The sequence below is a fragment of the Felis catus genome, chromosome E2 (genome assembly GCF_018350175.1).
Source record: "Felis catus isolate Fca126 chromosome E2, F.catus_Fca126_mat1.0, whole genome shotgun sequence".
Taxonomy (NCBI): Eukaryota; Metazoa; Chordata; class Mammalia; order Carnivora; family Felidae; genus Felis; species Felis catus.
Window position 1 is genome coordinate 52,373,173 of NC_058382.1, and position 20,795 is coordinate 52,393,967.

At 46.8% G+C, this 20,795-nt stretch overlaps 1 protein-coding gene across 2 annotated transcripts in view; it reads left to right on the plus strand.

Moving 5' to 3' along the window:
• WWOX (WW domain containing oxidoreductase) overlaps window positions 1-20,795 on the plus strand; it is a 983,070-nt gene that overhangs the window by 352,963 nt on the left and 609,312 nt on the right. Inside the window, exon 9 of one of the 2 annotated variants that reach the window (XM_045045963.1) lies at window positions 10,327-20,172. The exons of the other annotated variant lie outside the window; for it this stretch is intronic. Within the exon in view, the coding sequence (XP_044901898.1) occupies window positions 10,327-10,455 (129 nt within the window). The 3' untranslated portion in view covers window positions 10,456-20,172. Of the gene's footprint in view, window positions 1-10,326; window positions 20,173-20,795 lie in introns of those variants that run through there. 2 annotated transcript variants of the gene reach the window in all.

Here is a 20,795-nt window from a genome sequence, read left to right on the forward strand (position 1 = left end):
CGTCTGCTCGTAGGTGGTTGGCATTCTGTGTGTTGGCTCCACTAACCGGGCCACTCTCCTCACGTGAGAGATGTCTGTGCCGGTCTGGGGCCATTGTCTCTCCACGGGCGTGTTGTGGCAAGTGGGTTTGTCCATCCCGCTCCCTCTCGGGCACGTGGATGTTAAAGGCGGGGACGTGCTGTATACACCCAAGTTTCCGGTTGTCTACCAACAGAGGCCTCTCCGGGCCATCTTGCTGACAACGCTCTGTGTCACGCCGGAGCAGTAGCTTTCGTTTCACACTGTGAGTTTGGGGACGGGGTGCTCTCTGAGGGCCAGGGCCCGGGACTCGGACAGCCACCCCACCCCACACCTTTCTCGGGGTCGTCTTCACGGAACGAGAGAAGTTGCTGCTGACGATAGACGCCCTCACTCACCAGTGCTCTGCCCCGTCTCCCCTGGCTCTGTCAGACCCCCAAGAAGGAGGATGTTGGAATACTCAGAAGTCAAAGGAGCTGAATTTTGCCACGAATGACGTTAATAGCGAACTTTAGAAGGGGGTGTGCGGGGGCGCCGTGGAGTTATCGAGTGCTAAGGCCCAAAGCTCCCTGTGTGAGTCAGCCTTTCACCTTTTAGCATAAAGTGCCTGCCGCCCCTGTGCCAATTCTGCTTCCGCTCGCACCCCTGGTGTGGGCGCCTAGGCAGACGCAGAGGCATTTGCACCAGGGGAGCCTGCACCTGAAACTACAGATCCATAAGAAAGGCCCATCTTGTGCCCTGACAAGAGGTTGTCTTCCAATAGCTGAGATGTTTTTTTCATTTTTGGTATTAGACTTTACTTTTTAGGGCAGTTTTAGGTTCCTAACAAAATTGAGTGACACGTTCAGAGGTTTCCCGTATAGCCCCTGCCCTCACGTAGGCACAGCCTTCCTCTCTGTCAGCAACCCCACCAGACTGGATGTGATTGATGAGTGGTTCTGGGGTAGTAACCAAGGCGGGCATCTGCCCCTGGCAATACTTGACCGTAGCTCCCAGCCGGCCGCCAGGAGAAAGTGGGGGCAAAGGCAGCCGGTTCTCAGGTCTGAGTTTCTAAGCTCTGCATTCACGAATCCAAGTAGTTGTAGGCTATGGGTCTGTTTGGGGTTTATACCAGTGGCATTGATTAGTGAAATAACAAATGGGCATTAGGCTGATTGATTTGTGAGCAGAAATAGTAAGCTTATACGGCCCCTCCCACACCTTATTGTATGTTTAATAAGTACTTGTATGATTGGATTGAAGCACTCTTAGCTGGTTTTTACCAGAGGCTATGCAGTTTTATGTATCTTTCACCACCCTCCCCCCCAAAAAGAAGAAAATTAAAAAAAAAAATATTTATTTATTTTCCAGAGAGGGAGGGAGGGAGAGAGAGAGAGAGAGGGAGGGCGGTCACATGCATGCAAGTGGGGGAAGGGCAGAGAGAGAGAGAGAGAGAGAGAGAGGCCGAGGATCCAAAACAGGCTCCAGGCTGTCAGCATAGAGCCCGAAGTCAGGCTCCAACTCACGAACCCATGAGATCCTGACCTGAGCTCAAATCAAGAGTTGGCCACCGAAGGGGGTGCCTGGGTGGCTCAGTTGGTTAAGCGTCTGACTTAGGCTTAGGTCGTGATCTCTTGGTTCGAGCCCCGTGCCAGGCTCTGTGCTGACGGCTCAGAGCCTGGAGCCTGCTTTGGATTCTGTCTTCTTCTCTCTCTGCCCTTCTCCCACTTGTACTCTTTCTCTGTCTCTCTCTCTCAAAAATAAATGAACATTTTTAAAAACTTAAAAAAAAAAAAAGAGTTGGCCGCTTAAAGGACTGAGCCACCCGCGTGCCCCAACCGAGAAAGACAATTTTAAAGGCAGACTATATACTAAAAGTACTGAGATTTAGGAAAAACATATTTTTGGGGGGAATTTGATATTTGTAGGAAATCATCAAGTTTGTCAACATAGAGGGGAAAGAACACACCTCCTTAGACCTCCTATCCTGTGCTCGGTGTTTTTTTCTTACTACTCTGTAAAACTGTCACACCGTCATTAGTGGGGCCGGCCCTCCTGCTTTGGGGGCTTATGGGGTGCGGGCTGGAGGAGGCTCAACTTTGCTGAACTTCTCCAAACTTCTCCCGTGCTGCTCCCAAGGGGTACACGACACAATCAAGAGGCCCTTTGTGCTGAGCGGCTTTCGCTGGAGCAGTGGATGAGGCAGAGGCCCAGGGACGGCTGAACGTGTCTGGCCTAAAGGGAAATTCGTGACCTGAAAACACTGGGAACTCTTCCTGATACGAAAAATTCACAAGGATGCCACGTAGCTTTATTGATTCAGTAAAAAAGCGCGGTGGTCTCCGTTGATGGCAATTCCGCGTCCCCTTTCCCTCGAACGGACTTGAAGGGACTCGCGGCTTCCCCTGCCGGCTTTCCCTTGGTTGGCGTCCAGAGATAAGCACAATAATGATTGAGTTAAGACAGAATATTACAAAGGCTAAGGGAAGATTCCGAGGACTTTTAGTCTATTAACTCTATGAGACTTCTTAATAGTTTGGCTTAAGGCAAAAATGATTTTATTCTTGTTTCATCCTCGTTGAGTCAATAATTAACTTAACCGAGTTTGATTAAAACTGAATTTTACTAAGTATGAAAACCATCTGGGCTTTCCTCCTTCCATATGAGAAAAATGGTGAGGGCCCTTGTCCTGTAGCAGTTGAAGGTGTCCAGCCTGGGGGCGAGGCTTACGGGGATCATCGCTTTGCGCGGAGGGAACGCCACGAGCCAGACGGTGCTCTCCGTGTCGTCTCGGTCCCAAAGGGAGGGCGGCACGGAAGGCAGTCTTCCTGGCCGGGCTTGGTCCACAGAGAAGCCCTCGCTGCCTGCCAGCCCCTTCGTTAACGGTCTCCATTTTTATTCCTTCTGGCCCCTTCGCCTCTCTCAGTGACCGGGGAGGGGCTCATGGGGATCTCCTGGGTTGGGGAACCAGGAGACACTTCAGGTCACGCGGAGCCGCCTCTGGGTCCGCGATGCCGGCTTCCAGAAGGGCCCCCTGTATGCTGGTCGAGAGCTCCTTCACCAGCAACCCATCAGTGCCCTCGGCTCCTACCAGATAGTAATGATGCGTTTGACTTGTTCCCCCACCAGCCTCAGTCTCTTCAAGAGTAAGGACTGGCTTTTCCTTTTCCATCTGTGGCCCCAGCATCCAGCACAGGGCTTGGCACCCGCCCACCTAATGTACTTCTACGGAATGAACTAGTGAACAGCAATAACAAAAAGTCAGGTCCAGACAACGTGGGTCCCTTTGTCGCTGGATGTTGAGAACTTGAATTTCATGCCATGGGGCCCCTCCCTTACATTCCATCTTTATGTGCTATAAATAGACATTCCTGCTTTTGGCTAACTAGAATTAAGTAGTACCAAATGCTCCTTTACCATTTGGAGGCCTCGCTGCTTTGAGTCATTTAGAGAGGAGGGAGAGAGGCAGATGGGGAGGAAGTGGGTCGAAACCTGGCTTCTGCACCCGGGGAAAGAAAAACAAAACAAAACAACGAGCCAGAAAAGCAGGCGGGAGCGGTGGTGAGCACACGTTGAGGGCTTTGGTGTCTGATGCCAGGGTGGGAGCCCACGTGGAACCAAGTGGGACTTTTCAGTGCAGAGTTTTGTCAGCCCAGGGATGCTCCTGGGAGGCAGGGCAATGCTAATTGTTTGCAGGATTGCATGTGCAGTGGGGGAAAGACGGGTCTTGAAAAAAACTGTATGGCTTGCTTGGCATTTACTGTGGGTGTTAAGTCTGTGTTCTAGTTGCCAAGATTAAATTAAATCGTCTCCATCGCTGTTCAGCCTTACTCTGCACAAAACGTACCCAGTTCCTTTCTGCAGTCCTTTCTCCCTTCATCTTTTTTTTTTTTTTTTAACATGCCGTATGCTGCCTCACTGAGTCGACCGTGGTAACACTTCACCACATCGAGTAAGTTGTGCCAGGCGCATGCTGTTGGAACACCTGGCTGAGACACCTGAGCATTTTCGTAGGACCGGGGGTGGGTAGACGACTCATTGCAATTTACAAGATTGGGGGGGGGAGCGGGGAGGAGCTAAGCTTGGGTGTCATCTTGATGATTTCTGAACAGCCTTCCAGCTGGACTAGCTTTTCGGGAACACATGCATGTTTGTGCTGGAAGCCCCCGTATTATCATTTAATCCAAAAGCTTTTTTCTACGATGAATTATTCAGGCAATGTTTTCCAAAATTGCCATTGATCAGTAGTACAGACCCAGAGAGAGCATGTACAGCATTGCATGTGATGGGCCCGTTAGGGGTCGATATTTTCTGGCTCAAAGTAGTTCCAAAAGAGAGAATTCAAAGCCAGTGTGTTTCTTTCTCTGGGCAGGAAGTGATGCATGCAGGTACCAAACTCAGGTTTACTGATGTTGAGCTTGGATTAAAACCTAGCCTGCGAAATAGGCGTAGCCTTGCTGGGGTGGAGACCTTGGGGGGGGGGAGTGGGGGGCTGGAGGCTTTTATCCTTAGGCATTCACCAGTGAAGAATGTTGGGTGGGACACAGGGTCAGCTGAGTCCTCGGACAGAGGTTCTCTGTTCATGCCCACACAATTCTGAACTTGGAACGTAAATGCTCTCCCCTGGACACAAGCTTCAGGTTTTTGTTTTTTGTGGGTTTTTTGTTTGGTATAATGACACGTTTCTTGGAACAGTGCCTGCCTGTTTAAAAAAAAAAAAAAACAGACAAGTTGGTTAGGATGTCTTTGTGTAAACATTTTGGCACTATTAGCGAAAATCGTCCGGTGGCGAGCCAAGATGACCATGCCCCCACCTGCTGGGGCTGCACACAGACACCTGTGGGGTTTTAGATGCGTCCATGGGACAATGGGAAGAGACAGGAAGCAGATTTCCCAGCTCTCCCTGTCTCAGCGTGCTCTGTCTTCTCTCCTGGCTGTCTCCCAAACGGCGGTCCTCGGCTTCGGGTGTGCATGAGAATCACCTGGGATATTTTTCAGACCTCATGATGTGATGGCCCAGGGTAGTTATATCCAGGTCTCTGGGGAGTGAGGATGTTGGGCTTTCTTCGGGGGAGAGGGAGGCAGCGAGGGCTGAAAGCTCCTGCTGTCCAAAGTGCCCCATCACCAGATTTTGGGATCTGGGAAGAGATCCTTCCTTCTGGAGTTCATGTGTAAAGTGTCTGGGGTTGTGGCGTTGGCTCGAATCTTGGCCCTTTGCCCAAGTGAGACTGGGATTCCAGCTTGACCCAGGGTTCTAGTGTGCTTCTCTGGAATCTGACACCATTTCCTCTACTTTCTGTCCTTTTCTTCCTTCACATAGGGACACTTCTGTGTCTATTTGAGCCTTGTGGGGTCTTTCTGCCCTTAGCCCTGCAATATCCTTTTTTCTTAAAAGCAGCTTTATTGACGTATGATGCAGCAACCCTACAATCCATCCTTTAAAAGTGTACAGTTCACTGTTTTTTAGTATATTCACAGAGTTGTGCACCCATCAACTTTAGAACGTTATATTAGCCTCAGAAGATATTCTGCAACCCGTTGCCATCCTCCCATCTGCTACCTCCTTCCGCCCGAGGCAACCACGACTCTACTTTCTGTCTCTGTGAATTTGCCTCTTCTGGGCATTTTGTCTAAATGGAATCCTATACTATTGGCTACGTGCACTTAGCACAGTGTTTTCGAGGTTCATCGTCACGGTAGCCTGTATCACTACTTTGTTTCTTTTCAAGACTGAATAATATTCCACCATTGGGATATACCACATTTTATGTATCTGTTCATGAGCTGATGAACATTTGAGTTGTTTGCGTTTTCTGGCTATTATGATTAAGGCTGCCCTGGGCGTGTTATCCATAAGCCTGAGGATACCACAGTATCCTTTCATGGTGTATCTTGATGACATCAGGGAAGTGGCTTGAAATGTTTTGCATTCAAAACAAATCCTTACTAGCAAAGCAGGCAGCCCTGGAAGGTGGGGGGACCAGGGTTCTTGGGTGACTCAGCACCTGCCACATGACCTTGAACTGTTGATGGCTCGTCTTCTCAGGTGACAAGGGAATGCAGTGACAGTTCCTGTCCTGGGCCTCCCTGCCTCTAGAGATAGCAAGAGGTAAAAGGAGTTGCTTGCTGAGAAAGGAAGGTGCCGCTTGCCTCGATTACTGCGAGGCGTCAGTATTGTTTCTATGATTAATGAGTCCGCGTTTCAGACTTTCCCATTTAATGTGTTGGAGCCTCCTGACAACATCGCCTTTCATGTGTTGCTGACCGTTTGTGAGATTTATGAGGCCCACCTCACAAGCGATGTGTGTCTGGATTAAGGGAACCCGAGAATCACTATTTATGTCTGACCCGAAGAAATTCCCTTTAAGCCGCTTATCAGAGGTGCATGCTGAGAGCATGATGGGAAGATGGAGTCTTGAGTCCCCCAGCAAAATCTGGAATCTGCTCTCGTTCCATTTTAACTCAAGCGACAATAAGCTAACAGACCCGTAGGTCCACCTGTAAGTATCTGCTGACGGTTCCACTCTTGTAAACTTAGCTTGAAAAGTACATATGCTGCAGTTCTGTTTGTTTTTCTCCAATACTCCAGTTCTTCAGTGGGAAATTGAAATCTAATCCCTTATTGTGAAAACAAAACAAAGCACAAAAAAAACACAACTTTGACCAAGGTGGTTTAGACAAACTAAATAGTCCTTTAATTTGGCACAGTGACTATTTTTTATTTAAAACAACATCATTGTCCCATATTCTTTGCATTTGCATTTGCAAAACTAAAAGAAAACGTCCACATCATTAAAAATGAGGTCTCCCTGAAAAATACTCAGGAGGCACAACCGCTTACAAATGTTTGTGCATTATTTCGCCACCAGGGGGCATTGTGGCTTGACTGTCCATTTAAACGGCTTGCATTCTATCAGTTTACCCAGAAAATAGAAGGCCCGGACGTCTTTCTGATTCCTTCCAGGAAGAAATCATATCTGGAAGAGAACAGATGTCGATTCTTTTTCCTCACTAGCAAACAGTAGTGTTGTCAAATTTGCTAAACTTAGCCAGTTGAAGATTAACATGCAATATATAATATGCATGTGCCTAACTGTACAATAAATAGTAAACCACATTTTTATGCTTTCTCTGAACTTGGAGGCTGCAAGTTATTTTTTTTTTTTTAATTCCCTGGGTGTGATGAAATAAATAACATTCAAATACATTTTAAAGATGTCAGTCAGGAAAAAAAAGTGCTTGGCAACTGTGTTTGATAGATTTCTTTTATGATTAATTCCCCTATTAAGTTTTAATGACTTTAAAGATATAAAGCGAGAAACCACAAAACTAGGCATGGTTAATAAATAACTGAAATACCAGGTGTATAGAAATGCATCTGTGGAAAAATGAAATCATATATTCTCTAGGATGTATTAGGAAACAGCTCTTTGGCAAGTCTAGAGAATAAAGTCTCCCTGAAGGGGGGGGGGTGCGTTTAAGAACAGTGAACTGAAGAAGATTGTTTTTCTTAAAGGAAGTCCTATGAGAAAAGTACTCTCGAAGATTCACATACGTAAATTAAATTATTTTATGAACCAATAGTTATCAGCAAGGTGGTGGTTCTCTGAGAATGCATCCCTCTGTGTCGGATTTTTAAGACTCTTTGTATAGATTTTCAAATCCTGTTCCCGGTTTCTTCTCACAGTTTTTTTGTTTTTTGTTTTTCCCCCGGACTCATACGGCATGGGGAATGTGGTGTGGCCTTGTTGTTTTCTAAACACTCCAAGCACTGGCTGCTCCCCGAAGTGGGGGCAGTGGTGACAGTGGTTTAGCAATACCGTCTTTTCTTTTTCCCTTCCGCGCCCAGAGTTTATGCAATACGACTCAGTTCCTCCTCGGAACATCTCTGTGAACCGGGGAGGCTGGAAGAATTAATTCCAGTTTGCAGAGTGCAGAAGTGAGGCTGGTCCGAAGCATGCAGGCTTGCGCTGTGTGCATGGAACCTTCCCCCTCAGAGGGGCTGGACGTTCCCACTCGGGGCCCTCTGTGGCGGGCACAGCTGGTTTATTTACTTCCTAGAACATCTCAACTCCAGCGCTTAAGCTGAGCAGTTTGGAAACCAAACACACTTTCATTACTATGAATAATGGCCGGGAAGATTTGCAGGGCCCCCCGAAGAATGTGTACATGGTATGTGGTTTTGTATATGCTTGTGTGTATGTTTTTGTGCCCGAAAGGAGATAAATGGCGTATTGTATACAGTTCCTTCTCCTCACTCAGGACTGTTGTTGTTGCTGAATTTTTCTGAGCCCCCAAAGCACAATAGGTACCGTTTGGAACCCTCCCACCAGGCAGCCCCGCCCCCCCTCCCCCCCCCCTTAGATCTTCTCTTCAAAGCTAAAGATCTTTGAAATCCACAGAACTTACTTTTGAAAGCTTTTGGCCCATCCCAAATGAATCCTGAGCCCCAGCCTGGAGTGAGAAAACAGGGAATATTGTTCTTTTCTGTTTATATTATTTCATACTGAGTTAACACACTTGCCAAGAGTCCGAGGCAGCTCCTGGCTTGACAATGCCTTATTTAACTAGCCTAGTTTCTAGAATAAAGCCAGGGTCCCCCAGGCCCTCTCAGCAGTGCTCAGGTCACTTCTGAGCTGGAAGAGACCAAAGCAAATAAAGCAAATCTGTTTCCCCATGAAAATCATCTTACTTTTTTAAGGGGCAGGACACAGATTTGGCCTACGCAGCCAGAGAGCCTGGTCCAGTGCCGGATACCCAGGTCCTCCCGGGTTTCGGAGACTTGGAACGCTTGGCTGCAGAGCTCGGTGACCTGCCTTTTGGGGCCGAGCAGCTTCACCAACAAATAAGGCTTTCTGCTTGCTCCAAACTCGGGAAGTTGCTGGAAAGTCTGGTTAGCAAATCCCTCGCTCCCAGTCCTGGCCGTATCTCGGGGTGCTTGCTAGCACACGGAGCACGTAGGCTCGAGGCTGGAAGAAACCCCAAGCGTTTGGCCAGGAAGAGGCAGCTAGTTCCAGCTGGCCCAAGCTCTGTGCTTTAAAAATTACCCAGATGAACTGATTTTGTATAGAGAGTGGGTGGAGAGGGCTCCGGGGCCACGGAGGAAGATTCGGCCTTTCTCTCCCTAATCGTGAGCAATGTGATTTGGAGGGAGAAGCGGGGGGTTGGCTCAGCAACCCACATTTCCTTGGCTGAGCTCCAGAGGAGAGGAATGATCCAGAGGGAGGGCACACTGCGTCCGGTCAGACCCCGCTACACTGCTGGGCCTTCTGCTGGCTCTTGGAAGCAGCTCTGTGCCCAAAAGATGGTCACTTGGCCCAACGGTGGCTGCCCAGAGAGAGAGAGGCAACAGGCCTCAAGTTCTGGAGGCGTGGCTGCTGTGAAAAAGCTCCTTTGGAGACAGGAGGCCACCCTCCAATCATAACTTGGCCTCCCCACTCTCCCTGTAGACGGACGGGCCGTGTTGTCCTGGCCCCGAGCCCAAACGCGTTCTTGGCACATGCCGACATCCTGTATCGCTTTTGCCTCAGAAGCGGATCTGGTCGGTGACTTAACCCCTCCTTGAAATGAAGAGTAGCTTGTGTATGCTTCTATCCTTCTCTTTCAACCCGAGGAAAGAGAAGAGACCATGGAAAGGGAAAGAGAGTCTGAGCATCCTTCCTTTATCCCCTCCTCCCCCAGAAGGTACAGCGAGAATCTCCCAACACGCGTCCACCCACCAAAAGGTTTAGGGGCCAGGGGGAGAGCCTGTGTGCCTTTCCTGCACATGCCTCATGCCGGGACCCGGCGAAACCGGCCTGGTGGAAAGGCCACTAGATGTCTGCCCTTGCTCGAGGTTCTGTGTTGGTTAATATTACCTCCCCAGGGCCTGTTTTATGCTAAGCCCCACTTCTTTTAGGTCCTTCCACTCTGTGCTGTTTCTGTAAACACTGGAGAAGCGAGATCTTTCTAGCAAGGGCAACATTGGCTCGGGATAAAGTGATCGACGTTGGTAGTGTTTTTATATCCAACCAACAGAGAGCAAAAGAAAGAAAAGAGTCAGAACCAGCATACATGGACCATGGACGAGAGAGAACACGAGTGATTTCTCTGTATCAACTCTCTTTTTAAAGACAAGATTAATGGCCACACATAAATACAAATATAAATAAATATATAAAGCCAAGCACCATAGACTCCACGTTCAAAATGTAAACCATGCCTTGGAAGCATTGATGTTCATTTTAAGCAACTGACACTCAGGGAGAAGAAATAAAAAAAGGGAAGAAAAGGAAACAAACAAACCGTGTTACTGACAAGTGATAGGATATTCTGTTTTACATCTTGCAGGTATTTTACAGCCCCAGCATTTCTAGGGAACGCTTTGGAATACTTCTGGTCCGGTTTGTCCATAAAAAGCCGTCTGTGTTCTTATGTTTTGAAAATACATGCGGACAAGCCCCGAGCATGTCGTATTAGGGATCTTTGCCTCGAGGAAGAGGCACAGGACATCAATGTCCCCCACGTCCGCCACCCTCACCCCCCTGGAGCCCTTGGAGAAATGTCCTGGTGCCGCTTGTAGCCAAATCAGCATTGCCCTTCGTGATCTACGTGCACTACCGTTTGGGGCACGTTTGAATGATAATGCTGTAGGGGAAACACCGTCTGGCTGTGCTGTCGGCTGCTGATGCCACTCCCAGGTGCCCAGGAAGCTGAGCTGCCCCCGCCACTTGTCCCAGAGCCTCACCTCGCCTAATAAGGCGTGGGGGGCCCTCTGAGCTCTCACCTGTTCGGACAAAACAAGACGACCCAGCCCTGGAACTTGGACACAGCAAAGTGCTCCCAGGACCAGGGTTGGCCAACTCTGCCCCGACATCAGGGTGTCTTGTCTGTTGTGGCAGGCTCTGTGCCCGCCCTGGTGTTTATGTCCCGCATCCGTTTTTGCCTCAGAAGCAACAACAAGACTCAGATCATAATAACGTGGCTCATCTCCCATAAGTCCTGGAAAGCTGGCCACGGCCTCCGTGTCATGGGAACAGCAGACAAGCCGGCGGTCCCGGTGGAGGTGGGGAGAAAGCAGAGCGTGGATGCTGCTGCTGCGGCTGCCAGGGACCTCTCTCGGCAGGGCTGGTGTCGGTGCTGCTGTTCTCCCGTCAGAAGGGGCCCGTGCCCTTCCCACCGTCTCCTTTGTCTCTGTCAAGCCCACCCGGTCTCCGGGAACGCAGCTATTTAATTATCGGCTGCCGTTACCTCTCCGTCACGGATCTCCCGACTGTGTTCACGAGTTTCTCCCTGTCGAAGAGAACAATAAGCGGCTTTTGTCAGCACGATCTCTCCCGAAAGGGTGTGCGTGCGTCTGTGTGCCTGCACGAAGCGGGCACCATTTCCGGCGTGCACTGGAGCCCTCCCCTCACGTCGACCCAGGACCCCACGGACTCCCGGAACTGGCAGAGATTGCGTGACCCGCTCGTTAAACGTGGACACTGTTAAACCTCGAATTGTGTAAACGTACCGTTGAAGAAATTACATTCCAAACCAAGTTATTAAATACTCAAAGCTCAATACTTCCTGGTCGTTTTACCACCTTTGACTTTAACTGCCTGTGCTCTTGAGGTCAACTGAGATCTGTTTGTCTCCGTATGGCAGGAACACTCTAGAATGGAACGCGCCCGCTCGACTCTCCACAGCCCTGCGTTCAGCGACTTCCTCCGGGGAGCCTGAAAGCGGCTGTGGTCGGGAGCATTTACACCACGGAAATTGGCAAAAACTACAAATCAAGGCTTCAGGCGTTTTGTTGAGATCATCTTGGCTTGACAAAGTAATCGCAACGTTCATAATGCATTTCACATTTAAGTACTGTGTCTGTAATCGTTATGTTATGAATGTTATTTTTTAAGTGAGGATGTATTCCTTCCGTATATCGAAAAACCTGTTATCTAATTCAGCAAAGAAGTTGCTGATGCCCCTGAAGAATGAATAAAGTTCCAAGGTACGTCTCTCTTGATTGTTTCCCTTTCGTCTTACCAGCTAACTGAAAAATATCAACCGATATTTATATCAGACATCACTTACTCATCACCTGCAACTTGCCTGTGGATTCAAGAGTTCGGCAAAAATCAATGAAAGCACTGGGTGAGAATCAATTGGGTCCGTGGCCTTTGTAATAAAGAATATTGTGTATTTTTACTTGCAAATTCCGCTCCAGCATCCTTCCTTTCTATCGGCAGGCTTTATGATAAACGAACGCGTGTGTGCTTACACATGCGTGCTTTCGTTTTTGGAGCTGTTGAGCATTTACCAGAATACTGGCTCACTTAGGTCGGCCGCTCACTTCTGGAAGTGTGTGAGGAGTCGTTGAAATGGCACACGCACACCTGCCCGCCCCGGTGCCTGGCCCAGAGCCGCCCAGCCGGCAGTGGCCACGGGCTGTCATCCATCCCTGTCACCGTCGGGGGGAGCAGGACGGTATGTGCTGATACCGGACTCCCCCCCTGCATCGTGGGCTGCCCTATGCGCCTGGTTAAAGCTGCACGTCTGTAGTCCCAGGATGTTAATTTTCAGAGCGTAAAAATATTCCACGGCTAGCAAACTGTGGGTCCTCCCCTTTATTTTGATATTTATGGCTCTTCCCACAGCTCGTTCAGAAGTCGGGCAGAGGCGGGGGATGGGTGTCCCGAATGTGGAGGTGGCTGGTCACCCCACCCCCGCCCCCAAACACAAGCCTCGTCTCCAGATACAATCCGGGGCTTCGTCTGTTCCCTGAAGTGAAGCCTTTCAGCAGTTTACAGGGACGGCTTCTGCTCACACTCCCTGACTTTTCAACAAAGATTTGAAACCTTCGGAGAGCTCCGAAATGATGCGCACCAGAAATAGCCCCCCGGGCACAGACAGGGAAGGAGAAGACTTGTGGCTGTGCTGTGGGGAAGGACCCAGGGACCTTGCAGAGCTCAAAGGACACGGCAGGCACGTCGAACTTGAAGGTCGTTTGTCCTCGCGAGAGCCAGGCGTTGTATCTCCCAGGCCTGTGGCCTAAGAAGTGCCCTGGTCCGGTGAAGGGGATGGCCTCAGGGTGATCACAGTCCTCTCTGCTTACACACCCTCATGTATTTCTTGTTATTCTAGTTGAGTACTGCATTCAGACAGAGGTTGCCAATAAAGTTTATTGTAGGAGCAAAGTGTCAATATCTGTAGTACCCCCCGCCGAGGGTGCTTGTAATTAAAATGCCACAGATAGTCCGGGAGAGGCATGAAAATTTGATGGCAAATTGATTTCAGGTTCATCTTGAAATTTGTCCTCAGCTGGACTCGATACTTCTGGCAGACGTGGGATGGCTTTTGTCAGGAGGGTCTGCTAGGATGAGACAGAAATGTCTTGATCTGAATATTAAATACAGCATGCTGTTTATGACAGATTATTCGTTTCGTGCTAAAACACAGGGCTCCTTCTCCTGACACATTCTTCTCCATTGAATGTGTAAGATGGGATTGCATAGATCCACTTTGCATATGAAAAGAAGTTGCATGAAAATTTGCCCGGCGCAAGAAATAAAAGAGTTTTAGGAACACTGGCTTCGAACGCAGGGTATTCTCTCCAATATTCTAAACTTAGAAATGCTCCTTGCATCTAATTTAAGAAAGCTAGAAAAAGAATGGCGATCAAGATAGTGTAATCAACTATCACGGCCTTAGAGTGTTTCCTCAGAATAGCCTGTTACAGAAAAGGGGGAAGAAGCCATATACGTGAAAAAAAAAAAAAAATCCCAACATTTAATAAAATAAATTGCTGGTTCCTGTAAACTTGCATTTATGCATCACATTAGAAAAGCCGTTGTCCTTAGGTATTGTTCATGCAGAAATGCACTGTGATGATAATATAATTTTAAAGGTATATCCGTTCTCGGAATTCAATTTGGAAAAGGGTTGAGGGAAGAATAACGTGGAGTTTTTGAATGTCTTCAATTTCAAAAAATGTGTTGTTCAGTTGAATTAAATCTGTTCAGGAAAACCCATTTTACAATCTGGAACTATTTATTTGGCAATTAACCGTATTAACGTTCGAATCCGAAGCGTGCTTAGAAATGGGGTTTAAAAAAGCAGCACTCAGACGGAGCGCGTTCATTCCTTCACACAGCAAACGCGTGCGGAGTCCCTGCGATGTGCAAAGCGAGGCTGGGTGGCCAGAGATTTCTAGGTGGGACTTCTGTGAGAACCCCCGCCCCCCCCCCCATTTCAGGCCATCACGCCACAACCGCATCCGTGGCAGACGATTAATTTTTGAAACATCGAATTAGCCACGTGAAAATCTGCTCCAGCTGACTTCAAAATTAGCAAAGGAGGTTTTGTGTCATTCCTTTGGAAGCACAATTTTGAAATGGAACCAGCAACAGTTCCATCTACCTCCTGATGCAGCGGTCTGTTTGGAATCACTTGCTGGAGGGGTCTAGACCTACATCTTTCTCTGTGTTACAACTCAGGCAGTCATAAGTACTCAGGCCCATCAGCAAAAAAGAGCCCAGCATATGTTCTCAGGTCATCAAAGTCGCTCCTTTGCACATTCAGGAGATATTTATGGATCTTTTATTAGGACAGTTTTTATGGCCCAAGATTAAAAGTTAAAGTTAAATAATAAAAGTAATGAAGATGTGCCTTTGGAGGCTTCACCTAGTTTGTGTTTTCACCCGTTTGTCAAGGCCCATTGAATTTTGATGGTAGCATTAAAGACAAAAAAACAAAAAACCAAAAGGATGCCCCGATTCATTTTTGGAAGGAGACAGGGTATGAATGAACAAGTTAATAAAATGACTTACACTCCAGAGATGCTAATTTATATCTTCTCTGTGAGTATAGGAGACCGTTCTCTTCCAACGTGGCTCCTTTAACATTCTCAAGAAATACTGTGGGTAACGTGTGATAAAAGATTTAATTGTTTGGTCCTAGCACCTAAATGTCAAGATAGAGCATCTTCAGACCTAATCGGTATGTTTCCGAGAGAAGCAATCGGTAGAAAATAATGCTTCTTGGGGCTCATCCAAGAGTCTGTTTTAGATTCTCAAATATATCTTATTGTGAGGTTGTTCCTTTTGGACGGAGACCTTGGTTCAAATTCAAAGTGAAGTTTCCCTGTAGGGTGAATCAATGATCCAGTGGAGGCAGTAAAATAGTACAGCCTGACCTTGCACTTGGGTTGTCTATTAATTACACTGACATTTATAATACCGAGAGAGAGTGAAAAAAGAAGCGTTCTGTGGTCAAAACTATGTCACGGATGCAGTACTTATCAGAGCCTTTTAAATGCAAATGTGTTTTCTACCTCTCTAAGAAGGGGAAAGAATGATAGTATTTTCCAAACTTATATCTCCATCGTTTGTCACCCACCCCCACCCTTTTTTTTTTTATTTTATATTTTACGGGACAGCCTTAAATGGAACATCCAGGGGATAGATGAATATTGTTTTCCAAACATCTTACCACTCAGCTTCCACTTTTTTCCCCCATATGATCATTCTGTGGGACCAGCCGACTTTGGAACATCCACTGGAAAACTTGCTTTCAGCACAGGACTCTGTTGCTGGTCCCCGTTCACACCACATTATCAAGATGAATCATATGGCACATTTTTCTCCATGTAAAATATGTGTGTGTGTGTGTGTGTGTGTGTGTGTGTGTGTGTGTATTTTTAATTCTGTTAATGGAATGACTGACAGTCCCCCATTCCATAACATCACTACAGCATTTAGCAAGACTCTTCTCTATTTACAGGTATCAGACAAAAAGAGTCCTTTTCACAAATAGCAATCCAGTCTATATTGTAGAGCATTCTAAAAGGAACTGGTTATGGTGTCTTTACTACCGCACTTGCTTTGACTTTGTTCTTTAGTAATTAGATAATTACGTATAATTAGCACATTAATTATGTGCAACAGCTGCCGTTGAGTGTGTGCGTGTACAACTGCTTGGAAACAGCTTGTGAGTTCACTCTCAGACCTGAGAAATGTTTCTTCTTGGCGTGTTTTCACTAATTTCCTTTTTCCATGTGTGGAGGCAAAGAGCAGTGCAGGGAACTAAAAAGTAACAAGGATTGTTAGATATTATTAAGTGGAACGAGTGATTTAAAAAACAACAGGCCCAGGATAATTTCCTTGTTATATAAAAATATGGGCATAGAAAATGGATTTACATAAATAACGTTACTGTAAGTTTGCTGCCTGCCTCCCTTTTCTCAACAGGTATTGATGAGATATCGATTATGTGCCACTCACCGTGCTGGTCCTGGAAATATAGCGCACAACAAGATGGCCATTGTGTTTGAGAATCAGAGGCAATTTTGTCATTTCCAAAAAAAAAAAAAAAAAAAAAAAAAACCTTCCTGTAGTTGACCGCTTCCTGTAATGAATTTGTCACTTTCATAATTAGAAGGAAAACCGCCTCAAATCGTGTGGGAAGTTTAAGATAATTCCATAAAAATCGTAAGGCTAGGCACATAGTAGGAGCTCAGTAAACACATACTGAATTAAATGCAGTTATATTTACATTTGAAAGCAGCACTGGCATTAAACACCAGCTCTCTTGATATATCTGTATCCGTACCTGTATGTGTACCTGTAGATCTTCATGATTTATCTGGCCTCTCATTCATCTCGCTGGAAGTTCCCCTGGGGAGGGACGATGATCTGCACATGGCCTTTCTCCGAAGACCTCTGTTGACACCACTCAGGCTCCATCTCTGGTCAGACCCGGTAGTGTTTAGGCAAGGTGGAAGGCGTGCATGCACCCTATCACATCATGGTGTCTCCCCATCTCCCCACCCGTCTCCCTCAGCCACCTGCCTTCGCACCTGCCAGACTCCCCCATGCCTGCACATTCAGCTCTTCGGTAATAGATTCTTCCATAAAGGTGGCTTTGCAGAGGGCAAAGTATCCTCCCACAAGTAAGTCAGCACATTCACTTGAGAGAGAGAGACAGAGACAGAGAGAGACAGACGGAGAGAGAGAGACAGAGAGACAGAGACAGAGAGAGAGAGAGAGAGAGAGAGAGAGAGAGAGAAGAATAAAACACCAGTCTTGGCATCCCAGCAAGATAAAAAGACGCCTGATGGTGAACCATCTTTGCCCAGCAGGAAATTTTTGCTTTGATAGGCCTCTCTCTCTCCCTCCCTCCCTCCCTCCCTCCCTCCCTCCCTGCCCTCCAACCCCCCTCTCTCTCATTAATTTTTTTTTTTACAAATTAAATAATACCATGTGCTTACCACAATCTGTGACACCGTGCAAACGAATAGCAAGAAAACAAGTTCATGCCATCGCCCTTTCTTTCTGCAGTCCTCGAGCTGTCCCCGTAGCCCACTGACCATGGCTAACAGTCCACCAGGAGTTTCTCTGAACTCTTCTGTCCTTTCTCTGCCACCTTTCTCTGAGCTCTTCTGTCCTTAAAGGGACATCTGCTGCAAATGTAGGGAAGGTTTTCTGTTTGCCTTTACGAGAACCCTCCCCCGTATGTACCCTGCATTGCCTCTTGCTTATCTCCCTGACCAATACATCCCAGACGTCCCTCCAGGTCAGCAGATAAAGAGCTAACTCATTTCTTCTAATAGCTGCATAATATTCCATAGTGTGGATATTCTGTGATTTACTGCAGTTGGACCTCCATCTACTTTACATTCTCATGTTCATAGCTTTCTGGACATTTGGAAGCATTTGAGAAAATTGACATCATCTCTGTAAACTTACAGACTCCTGTTCCCTCGAGAACGTCCGGATATCGAGACTGTCCTGCACACTTGACTTGTATGTGCACTCGTGTTCCCCAAACGTCGTTCTCCGTCACGTCATCTCCTCAGATTCCTCTGTGCCCCTTCCTCCGTGCCTGCAGAATATATATTTTTTTGCACAGGCAAAAGTCCAGCCGAAAGAATACTTATTTAGCATAATTTAAACATGAGGGTTTTCTAATGCCACTTCCATTTAAATAATTCAAAAATCCGTTGCAAGGTGTCTGAATACTCTGGGAAGAGAGCTGTTAATGGATATATCATCGAGGCTGAAGACGTGTTCTTCTGTCTGCAGTTGAGAAGTATGAGGAAAAGATCGAGATTAACATTGTCATTATTCGTGTTATGATATCTGAGTTCCCCGCTTGCTGCTTTCTGGAGGCATGGGTCTGATTTCTTGAGAAATAATTTCACCCCTCTTTAGGAATGGTGACTTTCAAGGGGTTTTAATTTTAACTGCATTATTTGTTTGCTTTATGTATTATTCGAAGTTATATGGGAAAAGTGTTACGTGCGTTTCTTATTTATGAAATCAGGGCAACCGTCCTTCAGATTTGAAGCAGAGATCTCAGAATATTAAAATTTTGGACTGCATCTATAGCAACGTGAATGATTCTTCTGAAATTGACATATCAAGGAGCTTCTCATCTATTATTAAATTACCTTTTCCTCAAACAAAATATTTATCAGATGTAACGTGATACCCAAATTCCTTTACTTGCCAAACTAGAAGCTATGACACACACACACACACACACACACACACACACACACACACACACACACCTTCATTCTTGTATTCTTGGTTTCCTACTGTATTTTAACATTTTAAGCATCCACCGAAAAGTAATAGAATGAGCAATAGAAAATCGCCGGAATTGAAATTATTTCCAGCTATGTTTAAATATGAATGTCTTGTTCGACTCTTAGCATATGTATTTATGGCTGTGTGATATCATTATGTCACCATAATGAATGTCTGCTGAATTATGTGGGATTCAACGGGGGATACAAATGGATTTGAATTCTGTAACTGTCATGCTGTGGTCCAAAGAGGATGGAAACTGAAATATCCCCCTGCATTAACACATCTGTCAAGCGTCCTCAGCACGCTCTGTGATTCTTGTCTGTTGGAAGTGGAGAAGGTTCGGCTGGAGAAGCCTGTACCCCGAGTACATGTTGTAACAGGTGTCAAAAGGCAAACACAAGTCACATTACGGTTCTGCTTAATTTGCTTTGGGTTTGCTTTACTTTGGATTAAGAACAGTGTTGTGTAGCTTCCCCCACCCCGCTTCTTGTTCTGAATGCCTAACTTTAAATGAAGTGACTAGCATACCTTATTATTTAGTCTTAATTGTATTAGTGAGTGAGCATATGTGTGCAGAGCGTGGAGACAGAGTGAAAAGGGAAGGAAGAGTCTGGAGTTTGAGTCCCAGTGCCTTCCTTACTAGCTGTCTGCCCTTGAACCAGGTAATTAGACTTTCCTCAGGTTGCCTGGGAACTGATAATAATAGGTACTTTCCGATATTCTTGTAAGATTCACATGCAATATACATACAGGGTCTAGAAGTGCCTGTTAAATAGGAGCTTAATATGTGATACTTGGCATTGCTGTTTCTGCTGTAGTTATTGTGATTCATGTTATCTTTATATAAAACACAGTTCCTTAGGAGTAAGTTTTCCATTTTTACACGGTAGAGACTTACCATTTTAGTATTAGTGGCACATGTTTCCTGAGCACCTAGGTTTCATTCATTTAAGAGGTATTTACTGAATGCCCACTATGTACCAGGCTCTGTGTCAGACCCTAGGGGGACAGTGGCCGGCTGCAGCTGGCAAGCCCCCACCCTGGCAGGAGTGCTTTGCAGAGAAGTGGATACGGATCCCCACTGGCCAGGAAGAAGGATTCTGGTCAGAAGATGAGTGTGTCCCTACCTTCAGAGAGATGTGTCCCTTGCCCGAGTCCAGCAAGGCTTTGGCTTCAAGACAGGACTTCCCTCAATAGGGCGGCGGTGACGGACTGCGTCCCCGGTGTGGCTGCTTTCAGTGGACACGTTCGCGCTGCTCTGTGGCCTGTGAGTCCTACCTGGCCGTTCCCGAATGTGGGAAGAGGTCGCTGCACCGAGCAGGCATCAGCTGACAATGCTATCCCTGTCTGCTGTGCTGGGTTTCAAACCACTCAGCAAACTGGTTAAATCCAAGTTTTGCTTAGTCGTCTTTCCAGTTAAATCTCATCAGTTAGATCATACGTAGGGTTGTTGTGTCTGATGTGAGACTGCTCAGCTCTCCTTACTAGCTGTGTGGCTCTTATGCCTCCATTGTCTCACCCATATAATGGGGATCACAGTATAACGGACCTCATCAAATTGTAAGGATTAAAAGTTTTTTTTGTTTTAATGCTTATTTAGTTTTGAGAGAGAGAGAGAGAGAGAGCACGAACAGAGGAGAGGCAGAGAGAGGGAGACGCAGAACCCGAAGCAGGTTCCAGTCTCTGAGCTGTCAGCGCAGAGCCCGTTGTGGGGCTCGAACTCACGAACCTCAAGATCACGACCTGAGCCGCAGTCGGACGCTTAACCGACTGAGCCACCCAGGCGCCCCAGGGTGAAAAGTTTTAAGCGTTAAAGTGCTTCTGTAAACGTAGGGTAAAGCGAGGGCCACGTGGCTCTTCTCTTGCTCGTTCTTATTTTTAGCAGTAAGTGCCTTGTTGTGTGAATATTCAACCTTAGGATGCTCGTTTTTATCATTTTTTTGCCTTTACGCCACCCTCTGTGTCTCCCCCTCCCCGCACCCAACCCCTCTACTAACTAAGGTAAAACACACTAGCAATTTCATAAGTGCCTTCCGAAAGATTTTTTACCCTCGTATTTTATGTGTCTCCTACATATGGGTGTACACGCACATATACATCCAGATACGTATTTGGGGCTTTTGAGAGGTCGCCTTTCTGGTAGTTTTGCTTGATTGCACACACACTCCTTCTTTGCATGCTGTTCTGTATCTTTCTTTTCTCGTCCGACTATAGCACGATACTCCATGATGCAGACATACCATGATT